Source organism: Salmo salar, chromosome 03, assembly GCF_965601325.2.
Source record: "Salmo salar chromosome 03, fSalSal1, whole genome shotgun sequence".
Classification (NCBI taxonomy): domain Eukaryota; kingdom Metazoa; phylum Chordata; class Actinopteri; order Salmoniformes; family Salmonidae; genus Salmo; species Salmo salar.
Window position 1 is genome coordinate 53,832,141 of NC_138293.1, and position 11,125 is coordinate 53,843,265.

At 41.4% G+C, this 11,125-nt stretch overlaps 1 protein-coding gene across 3 annotated transcripts; it reads left to right on the forward strand.

The window, feature by feature from the left end:
* Nucleotides 1-3,424: 3,424 nt before the first annotated feature.
* On the forward strand, nt 3,425-10,296 carry LOC106600701 (uncharacterized). Of its 3 annotated transcripts, none has more exons than XM_014192266.3 (6): nt 3,425-3,587; nt 5,720-5,815; nt 6,708-6,941; nt 7,113-7,272; nt 7,523-7,564; nt 7,672-10,296. In XM_014192266.3, the coding sequence occupies exons 1-6, from the start codon at nt 3,555-3,557 to the stop codon at nt 9,912-9,914; spliced, it is 2,808 nt and encodes a 935-aa protein (XP_014047741.3). In that variant the 5' UTR covers nt 3,425-3,554; the 3' UTR covers nt 9,915-10,296. The 3 variants fall into 3 exon arrangements, with proteins under 3 accessions (XP_014047741.3, XP_014047739.3, XP_014047738.3); XM_014192263.3 differs by lacking the exon at nt 3,425-3,587 and adding an exon at nt 3,607-4,471; XM_014192264.3 differs by lacking the exons at nt 3,425-3,587; nt 5,720-5,815 and adding an exon at nt 3,605-4,471.
* Nucleotides 10,297-11,125: the final 829 nt, after the last annotated feature.

An 11,125-nucleotide genomic window follows, 5' to 3' on the forward strand; every position in this document is an offset into this window, starting at 1 on the left:
ATATTTTGATTTGTTTAACACTTTTCTGGTTACTACACAATATGTTCTTTTATAGTTTTGATGTCTTCACTATTATTCTACAATGGAGACGTGAATCCAACATAGAATTTGTTAACTTGTCAACAAATGCACTTTAAATAAAGTTTTATTTGATTTAGTCCTATTCTTTAACTTAATTTTTTGTTGAGATGGAGACATGAATCCAACATATCAATTATTAATTTGTTGACAAACTGGAATTTAAGCCAGACTAAATCAGTGGCACAGATGGAACTATCCCAAGCAGAATATACATCTCCTTCAAATGTTGATACTTGAAACACAATTCAATATCACTAAATATTAGGGGTGTAACGGCACATGAACGGTACGGGGACCTCAGTGTGGTCCGCACTGTGAACCCTAATGAATACATAACAAAAAAGTTTTTAAATATAAAATCACTAGGCCTATAGGCTATGCCTACAATGCATATACCATTGCCTCTTGAGTAAATCTGAGTTGAAAAAGCATTGTACATATACCCCAAAAAACTACTTAAGTACTACTTTCAAGTATTTCTTCTTAAGACCTCTACTTGAGAGGCTCAACATAACAATCCCTGTTACAACATACAATGCCAGAAACATTGTGAATGCTGTCACAGTAGCTGGACTTGGGCCACAAATAGGGTGATTTTTAGTTTTGCAAAATAAACAAAAAATAACTACAGTAACTGTTGGCATTTCATTTTCCCTCTGTACTTGAACTGTGACCCCAAAACTGCAATACATAATGAGCCGTGCATTACACCCCTACTAAATATAATTACATTTGAAATCAACCAGAGCTTGAATCCCTAGGACTGTTGTATTGTCCATTTTTGGTTGAAATCTGGGTTGAATTGAAACAATGGCTGATGATGACTTTGCAAATGCTGTGTACTGTAGGCCTAAATGTCATCATTGATTATTTTAGTTATAAAGTATGGTTACATTTCATTTTCTTTGTTAAAAACGTATTTGGGATCGATGTCCCTTCCACAGGACAGTTGTGCTATAGTAGGCTAATGCGACTAGCATGAGATTGTAAGTAACAATAACATTTCCCAGGAAATAGACATATCTGATATTGGCAGAAAGCTTAAATTCTTGTTAATCTAACTGCACTGTCCAATTTACTGGAGCTCTTACAGTGAAGGAATACCATGCTATTGTTTGAGGAGAGTGCATAATTTTGAACATCAAAAGTTATTAATAAACAAATTAGGCACATTTGGGCAGTCTTCATACAATTTTTTAAAATGCAATGGTTCATTGGATCAGTCTAACACTTTTCACGTGCACTGCTGCCATCTAGTGGACAACATCTAAATTTCACCTGGGCTGGAATAATACATTATGGCTTTCTCTTTCATTTCAAAAAACAATACAAAAGAACTGTTGTTTTTTTCTTTGTATTATCTTTTACCAGATCTATTGTGTTACATTTTCCTACATTCCATTCACTTTTCCACAAACTTCAAAGTGTTTGCTTTCAAATGGTACCAATAATATGTTTTTCCTTGCTTCAGGGCCTGAGCTACGGGCAATTAGATTTGGGTATGTCATTTTAGGCGAGAATTGAAAAAAAGGGGGGCGGATCCTTAAGAGGTTTTAAACCTACCCTTTTGAATGGCTTCGATTGAACAGTACATCTATTTCGTTTTTAAGTAGAGACCTCTCAACAATCATTCACGATAGCACATTGAAAATAGTTACTGACAAATACCATAACTAAGCAGGGCTGGGTTTGGATAAAATCCTGGATTGGAGACCAAAGTGTATCTTTAGATAGATCACAGTGCTCCCTATTGTTTTGTTTTTCTGATAGTGGATATAATGTTGAAGATCTGACGTTGTTTTAAAGGTACAAATTCAACATATTTTATACAAGGTTTGTCTATGTAAAAATTTGACTAACATGATGACATAATCCTGTGGTTGAAATGTCACTTTAAAACAAAAGTTGATTCAAATTGCTTGAGTTACAAACTATAAACAATCTATGAAAAGCTGAGCTCCCACAAACATGCACATGTAATATGTTTTGCTCTGACGCTCAAACGCTACTCAAGAGTCGTTAGAAGATCATAAGGAATCCTGGACATAGTATCTGTAATACTGTAATAAGCTCACATAGTTGCTGTCACAATCTACAAACCACACAGTTGTCACTGACTAGTTGGATATTCATTTCCCATTGAGCAAACCATTTCTGTAATTACAGCATTCATATAAATTCATTTTTATCCTTTTTTTGCTCTTTGGCAGACCTTATTTTTATATTGACAATTTGTCAATAAAACTCATGAATGCAAATGTTGATGCCAAATTGTTTTGTGTTCTACTTGTAGCCCTGGTTGTCTTAAAAATGTATATGTAAGAGCTGGACATGCAGATAAATGTTAGTCAGATAAATGAAAATCCGAATTTTGCTGGGGTCTCGGGACTGATACGGTTAATGATATTCTCTGCTGCCAATTTGGTCTTTATCCCAAATCTGTGACCTCATCGTGTACATTAAAATAAGAATACATGTATGAGCGGAACTGAAAGTGAAAATAGATATCGCATTCTACTTACACTGAGTGTACAAAACATAAGGAACACCTGCTCTTTTCATGACAGACTGACCAGGTGAAAGCTATGATCCATTATTGATGTCACTTGTAAAAAATCCACTTCAATCAGTGTAGATGAAGGGGAGACAGGTTGAATAAGCATTTTTAGTCTTTAAGACATTGATTGTGTATGTGTGCCATTCAGGGGGTGAATGGGCAAGACAAAATATTTAAGTGGCTTTGAACGGCGTATGGTAGTAGGTGCCAGGCGCATCGGTTTGAGTGTGAAGAACTGCAACGCTGCTGGGTTTTCACAGCCAACAGTTTCCCGTGTGTATAAAGAACACTTTCGACACCTTGTAGAGTCCATGCCCCGACGAATTGAGGATGTTCTGAGGGCAAAAAGGGGGTGCAACTCTATAATAGGAAGGTGTTCCTAATGTTTTGTACATTTCAGAGTAAATACGAACTTAACTATGTATCTCTCTATTCTCTAAAATAATCTCAAGAGTTCATAATTTAACTGCGTACACATCTGAAACATTTGTGACAGTAAGAGGAAGCTGCATATATATGACCATTAAAAAAGCCTCAAACCATACAAAGGAACTGCTCATTTGCATATTCGGTGTGTTTAGTAACAATATACGATAGAAGGAGAATAATAGCCACATATCACTAGATGTGTGGAAACTTTCAAAAAAATCTTAAATGTCGCTGACTCACCTAAAAAAGTAGCATTTTGCGTCTAGCTAATGTGTGTATGTGTATATTTTTTCCCCCCATTTGTTTCCCCAGAGGATTTTACGTCATCTTTAAACGGTTCCATAACGACAGACACTGTGAAACGGGAAGCAAGTACAGGGTGAGGATTTTATAATAAATAGACACAGAGCCAGAGCAACGTCTGGACAAGAGAAACAAAACAACATCAATGCAGACACGGGAATGAAACTGAGGAAGTGACAGATGTATGGCAGGCAATCAATGGCGTGATGGAGTCCAGGTGAGTCCGATGAAGCGCTGGCGCGCACAACGTTGGTGACAGGTGCGCGTTATGATGAGCAGCCTGGCGACCTTGAGGCAGACCTCCATGGAACAGACCTGACAAAACTAATGAACCATGTGACCACACCCACAGTGGGTCAGGATTTCAAGAGAAATGAAACTCTCTTTTTTTTTTTTTTTTTTTACATTATATGTGTGCGTTCTCTTCAGTCAGTGTAGTACCCACCTCAGTTCTGTATTTTACGCTCTAGGCTAGTTACCGCACACAACTTGGTTAGCTGTAGATCAGACACAATGTCGAGTAAAATGTCAGCCTCTATCTTATTGGAACAGGACCTCTTCAACTGTCCCATCTGTCTAGACCTGCTGAAAGATCCGGTGACTATGCCTTGTGGACACAGTCACTGTATGGGCTGTATCCAGGGCTTATGGGAGCAGGAGGACCAGATGGGAGGTCAGATCTGCCCCCAGTGCAAAGAAAGTCTTACACAACCTTGGCCCACTCTGAACCGAAATACTATTCTGGCTGAAATGGTGGCGAAACTGAAGAAGACAGAACTCCAAGCTGCTCCTCTTACGGAAGATGTGGTTGCGTGTGACTTCTGCACTAGAGAAGCGAACCAAGCTGTCAAGTCCTGCTTGGTGTGTCTGGCCTCTTACTGTGAGACTCACCTAAAGCCCCACTATGAAAACCCTGCCTTTGGAAGGCACACACTGTTGGATGCCACACGACGATTACAGGAACGGGTTTGCTCAACTCATCACAAACTGCTGGAGGTTTACTGCAGAACCGACAAACTGTGTGTGTGTGTGAGTTGTGCACTGTACGATCACAAAGGCCATGTCACCGTCCCTGCATCAGCTGAAAGAATGGAGAAGCAGGTAGGCGCTAAAACCATAGACATTAAAACCAGTAGATCGTTGTAGCGCTGACGTCATCCACGATTTTCCTATAGAAAACTACCGATGGCGATTGTTGGGTTGCGTCAATCAAATCTGATATTAGGATATAAACAAACCATGCAACTTAGTTTTGCAATGATTATTTAATTCATCTTTAAGTAAATAGAATGATAGTACAAATGGTAAATATGATGTTCGTATATACGGGCTCACCGCACTACCTCGCAGGGTATACAGAGAACTCACTGTTTAAGCACAAAGTTCTTCTTTAATACTCTGACAGAGATAGGCCCGCTCTGATCAGGAACTATCAGAGTAGAGGCTGAGCGTGGTTTAGACTTACTCAGCCTATCGCAGGCGCACAGGCTGGTCCAAGCCTCCTGGCGCATCACATGTTGCCAGGCGATGGATCTTATCTTCTTAGTGTATACTCAAGAGTCAGCAACCACTCAATTTCCAGTGATTTACTTATACAGTTGTTTCTCCACTCTATCTGTTCCTCACATGCTCCACTTGTGATGGGTTTCACAACCTCCTATCACTAAGTCAGCTGCCTACACCTTGTTACACAATGTTCTCTTTGTCTACCGATTATGCTGTCCTGTTTAAGTTCTGATATATTATAAACCATAATTATAGTTGCACATTCAATATCTGCAGAAGCATAAAACCGAAAAATAACCCCACACGATGTAGTCGTTTTCATCCTGCCTGAGCGAGTCAACCTAACGCTGCGTGGTCCTGTGTGATGACAAATGTAGTAGTCAGAATGGATCTCTACTTAATAAAATACCTACATTTGTAGCGAACTTTTAAAATAATGAATCGTGGAGATCGAACTTGATCTAATGTTAGAGGCCCAAACGGCCGTAAAACGTTGTTTTGTTTGGCCGTTCTGGCGATTTGTAATCTACATAGGTTTTATAGAGCAGACCAGGGCTTTGGGCACCACTTGGTTGCTACGCAGGCCTGGCTAAAACTCATTGGGGGAACATAGTTTAGCTTTAGGTAAAAGGTAATCTGAAGCTCTCTGGCACGGTGATTTAGTTCTGCCAATTAGCCTAATCTTGTAAATCACATCCTGATCTATCCTGGTTATCACATATAGTATCACGTGTGTCACTCTGTTCAGCGTTATCATGTTTCCTTTGTTGCTATTAGCGCATTTGTTTGTTAAGAAAGTGGAAGGCTCATGTTGAGTTGTCCGGGGCTTCTCTCTGCTCACAGAAAGAGACAGAAGCCACAGGAGGATCATGTCGACAGAAAGTCAAGGAAAAGGAAGAGGAGGTAGAGCACCTGAGGGGAGCGTTGATGTTGTTTAAGGTGAGCTAGGATGTTTTGCAACAGATGGGTATACTGTATATGATCAAGGTCAGAGAGGGAGGGGTGGTGGCGTTTTGAAGTGAACTTAATCTGCCATAACTTTATCTGTACACATGTTGTACTGCATTGAATCTGTTATCTCCATCTGATTAGCTTTCTAATGTACTAGTGCATCTTTAATTAGATTAGATTGATTTGATTAGATCACAATTAATATCCCACCAGTGATATATTAATTTGGTCATTTGCTTAAAAAGACAAAATACATAAAAACACAGAATAATACACAATACATTTTATATGAACGTACAATAGGCTGCAGATTTACAGTGCAAGTGCAATACATATTTACTGTACACACCTATCAACTAGTCAACAGTCCAATTAGACTATCCATTGTACAGCTTAATGGCTGTTGGAATTAAAGAGTCCTTATATCTGTTTTTCCTGTGCTTCTTTTTTAAAGAAGTCGTCTTCCCCTAGTCAGGCTATGACTGAATTTCGGGTGAAGGGGATGTGTACTGTCCTGTAAAATGTTTCGTTTTTGGAGGATGAGTTTTGTGTACAGGCTGGAAGCAGCTGATTCTTGGTCCATACTACCAATGATCCTCCCCACCAATGATCCTCCCGAATATGTCCTGCAGCACATTCTGCAGGACATATTTGTAAAACCCATGTGGGATTTGACGATTAACATTAAAATGGTTTTGCATTAAAAAAAGTGACTTAGTGACTGTTTCTTTGCAAGGGCACAGACATTGTATTGCTGTTTGTTTATATTGGTATTTATGTGGTCACTCTATCGACTGACTCCCTGGTGATCTTTGTCGGGGGGTAATTAAGTACCAGAACATTGAGGCAGGGTCTAAATCACTATATTCCTTTCGATCAGCGCTCTGCAAGGGAAGCTATTCTGGACAGCACCAGGACCCTCTCAGAGCTGAAAGTATACCTGGAGCGGAGGGGCAACGAGGTGAAGGAGCTGATCAGGGCTCAGGAGAAGGTGGAGGTGAACCGGGCGGAGGCCCAACTGCAGCGTCTGGAGCAGGAGATTATTGCGCTGAAGAAGAGAGACTCTGAGCTGAAGAAACTCACACTGACCCAAGATGACGCATACTTCCTTCAGGTATAAGCACTTCTTTGTTTAATACTCCTTACACAGAGTAGTAGAAGTAGAAACTGGATTATCTTGAGGATAATCGGTTTTGCAGAATGATATCTTTAAATAAACAGACATAGTTTGCTGCCCTGGAGTTCAGCTGTATGTGAAGCCGTTTTCTTTCTTCAATCTTTCCAGCATTACCAAGACCCCAGTAGCTCTCCTGTATCTGAAGACCTGCCGAGCGTCAACATTGACCCGCTGTGTGATTTTGGGACAGTGAAGAGAGCTTATACTCATTTCAAGGAGCAGTTGGAATGCTTCTGTGATGGAGGAATGAAGAGGATATTGAACACAGGTAGAATTTCAGAGGTTCCCCACTGGGCACAGACGTCAATTCAATGTCTATTCCACGTTGGTTCAATGCAATTTCATTAAAATGACGTGGAAACAACATTGATTCAACCAGTGTGTTCCCAGTGGGTTAAGACTGCATGTGAGATGTGAATGAGGTACTGTATATCTTTTGAAAACCCTTGAATTGGGACTCTGGGTTTTAAAAGCTTGTAAGAAATAATAATTGTGTGTATCTGTGTCCATTTCCACAGTAAAAGCCATCCATATGCTTCAGTCACCAAAGCCCAGCCAATGTAAGTGTGTTCATAATCTCAGCATGCAGAATTTTTCCAGGAAAAAAAAACACAAAATACTGTAGCCTATGTGAGCTAAAATGTTTGTGCAATTATTTCACTTTCAGCTCCAAAGACAATTGGTCAAGCCAATGGGAGCCCCCCAGCCTTCAAGCCCGCCCTGGTAATGGGGGAACCTACAGTAACCTGCAACACTCCCCTTTCCCTCTGTACAAAGTCCTCTATCTTGAAGTACTCTTCCATGAGCAAACCTCCAACTGGCACAGCGATCCTATTCACCAAAAAAGGGCCATCAAATGACACTCAACCTGCTGCTAGAGTAGAGGCCATCCTCACCAAACCCTTGTCCACCACTGACAACCTTCTCTTGACCAAATCGGCATCTAATATGAACATCAATCCCCTGCTTACTAAATCCTTATCTAACACTGAAGGGTTCACCAAACCTGCATCTGGAGCTGGTATAGCAGTCCTTAACACCGAACCTGCTCCTACAACAAGCAGCAGCATTTTCTATTGTCCTGTCGGTGTTTGTGGTAAGCCTGCTGTTGACGTGGATTACTTTTGTAAGGCAGCATTAAACACTGACAGCGGTCCTTTCACCAAACTTGTATCTGACAACAATAGTAGGGAAAAGCATAGCACAGGTTTCTCCTTTGGCAAGCCTAAATGTAACGCAGGCTCATCCCTCTTTGGCAAGCCTGAATCTAACACAGGTTCACCCCTCTTTGGCAAGCCTGAATCTAACACAGGTTCACCCTTCTTTGGCAAGCCTGAATCTAACACAGGTTCACCCTTCTTTGGCAAGCCTGAATCTAACATAGGTTCAGCCCTCTTTGGCAAGCCTGAATCTAACACAGGTTCAGCCCTCTTTGGCAAGCCTGAATCTAACACAGGTTCAGCCCTCTTTGGCAAGCCTGAATCTAACACAGGTTCACCCCTCTTTGGCAAGCCTGAATCTAACACAGGTTCACCCCTCTTTGGCAAGCCTGAATCTAACACAGGTTCAGCCCTCTTTGGCAAGCCTGAATCTAACACAGGTTCAGCCCTCTTTGGCAAGCCTGAATCTAACACAGGTTCAGCCCTCTTTGGCAAGCCTGAATCTAACACAGGTTCAGCCCTCTTTGGCAAGCCTGAATCTAACACAGGTTCAGCCCTCTTTGGCAAGCCTGAATCTAACACAGGTTCACCCCTCTTTGGCAAGCCTGAATCTAACACAGTTTCACCCCTCTTTGGCAAGCCTGAATCTAACACAGGTTCACCCCTCTTTGGCAAGCCTGAATCTAACACAGGTTCAGCCCTCTTTGGCAAGCCTGAATCTAACACAGGTTCAGCCCTCTTTGGCAAGCCTGAATCTAACACAGGTTCAGCCCTCTTTGGCAAGCCTGAATCTAACACAGGTTCAGCCCTCTTTGGCAAGCCTGAATCTAACACAGGTTCAGCCCTCTTTGGCAAGCCTGAATCTAACACAGGTTCAGCCCTCTTTGGCAAGCCTGAATCTAACACAGGTTCAGCCCTCTTTGGCAAGCCTGAATCTAACACAGGTTCACCCCTCTTTGGCAAGCCTGAATCTAGCACAGGTTTATCCCTCTTTGGCAAGCCTGAATCTAACACAGGATTCTCATTTGGCAAGCCGAAATCTAGCACAGGTTTATCCCTCTTTGGCAAGCCTGAATCTAACACAGGTTTATCCCTCTTTGGCAAGCCTGAATCTAACACAGGATTCTCATTTGGCAAGCCGGAATCTAGCACAGGTTTATCCCTCTTTGGCAAGCCGGAATCTAGCACAGGTTTGTCCCTCTTTGGCAAGCCTGAATCTAGCACAGGATTCTCATTTGGCAAGCCGGAATCTAGCACAGGTTTATCCCTCTTTGGCAAGCCTGAATCTAACACAGGTTTATCCCTCTTTGGCAAGCCGGAATCTAGCACAGGTTTATCCCTCTTTGGCAGGCCTGAATCTAGCACAGGTTTATCCCTCTTTGGCAAGCCTGAATCTAGCACAGGTTTATCCCTCTTTGGCAAGCCGGAATCTAGCACAGGTTTGTCCCTCTTTGGCAAGCCGGAATCTAGCACAGGATTCTCATTTGGCAAGCCGGAATCTAGCACAGGTTTATCCCTCTTTGGCAAGCCTGAATCTAGCACAGGTTTATCCCTCTTTGGCAAGCCGGATTCTAGCACAGGTTTGTCCCTCTTTGGCAAGCCTGAATCTAGCACAGGATTCTCATTTGGCAAGCCGGAATCTAGCACAGGTTCACCCCTCTTTGGCAAGCCTGAATGTAAAACAGGATCCTCCTTTGGCAAGCTTGCAGACCAGCCTGGTGTCGTGGAGATTTATATTTTAGAAAACTAAACCAAGCCTTCTCCTATCAATGAAGAAAGGCTGTTATCAGGGTTACACATCATGGGATTACACTATAAATTGTAAATAAATAATAATACAATGAGTTTGCCCATGTTAATATACACGTGTACTTTGATTTGTTATGCAGTACCAATACTGTGATGGATTTAATGTTCTCTGTACTGAATGAAATGGATTTCTTCCACTGATTTTAAAAACGGTAATATACCCATGATAATTTACCAATTTTCTGCCAGATGGCATTCAAACAACAGTCTCATCTCACTCTTATGTAGTCCCTCAATTCATGTGGTCTGTTTTGAAAAATATGTATTCTGACCTCAATGGGACAATCTGGTTAAATAAAATAAACACAAATGTGACAACTTGATATTATGTTGGTGCAATTGTAGTTTCTTACATATTGTTTCTGTATTTACCATTAAGTGCAATATGTACATAGCACTTAACACATGGATCTCACATAGCCATTTTTATGTATTTGTTTGGTGTGTGTGTGTTGCTGTTTTCATTCATACTGATGGCATACCAATCAAATCAAACTTTATTTGTCACATGCGCTGAATAAAACGGGTATAGACCTTACCGGGAAATGCTTACTTACAAGCCCTTAACCAACAATGCCGTTCAAGAAAGAGTTAAGAATATCTTTACCAAATAAACTAAAGTAAAAAATTCTAAAAAGTAACACAATAACGAGGTTATATACAGGGGTACCAGTACTGAGTCAATGTGCGGGGGTACAGGTTAGTCAAGGTAATTTGTAGGTAGGGGTAAAATGACTATGCATAGATAGTAAATAGCAAGTAGCAGCAGTATAATAACAGATGGGGGGCTGTCAGTGTAAAATAGTCTAGGTGCCCATTTGATTAATTGTTCAGCAGTCTTATGGCTTGGGGGTAGAAGCTGTTATGGAGCCTTTTGGTCATAGACTTGGCGCTCTGGTACCGCTTGCCGTGCGGTAGCAGAGAGAACAGTCTATGACTTGGGTGACTGGAGTCTTTGACAATTTTTTGGGCTTTTCTCTGACACCGCCTAGTGTATATAGGTCCTGGATGGAAGGAAGCTTGGCCGCAGTGATGTACTGGGCTGTACGCACTACCCTCTGTAGCGCCTTACGGTCAGAGGCCGAGCAGTTGCCATACCAGGCGGTGATGGAACCGATCAGGATGCTCTCGATGGTGCAGCTGTAGAACCTT

What these genes read in the sequence shown, in the direction of transcription:
- LOC106600701 (XM_014192263.3), top strand. Translation starts at nt 3,884, where the DNA reads ATGTCGAGTAAAATGTCAGCCTCTATCTTATTGGAACAGGACCTCTTC. An exon ending in CTGAAAGAATGGAGAAGCAG is followed by an intron (nt 4,472 to 5,719) that starts GTAGGCGCTAAA and finishes CTCTGCTCACAG; the next exon opens with AAAGAGACAGAAGCCACAGG. An exon ending in GTCACCAAAGCCCAGCCAAT is followed by an intron (nt 7,565 to 7,671) that starts GTAAGTGTGTTC and finishes TTTCACTTTCAG; the next exon opens with CTCCAAAGACAATTGGTCAA.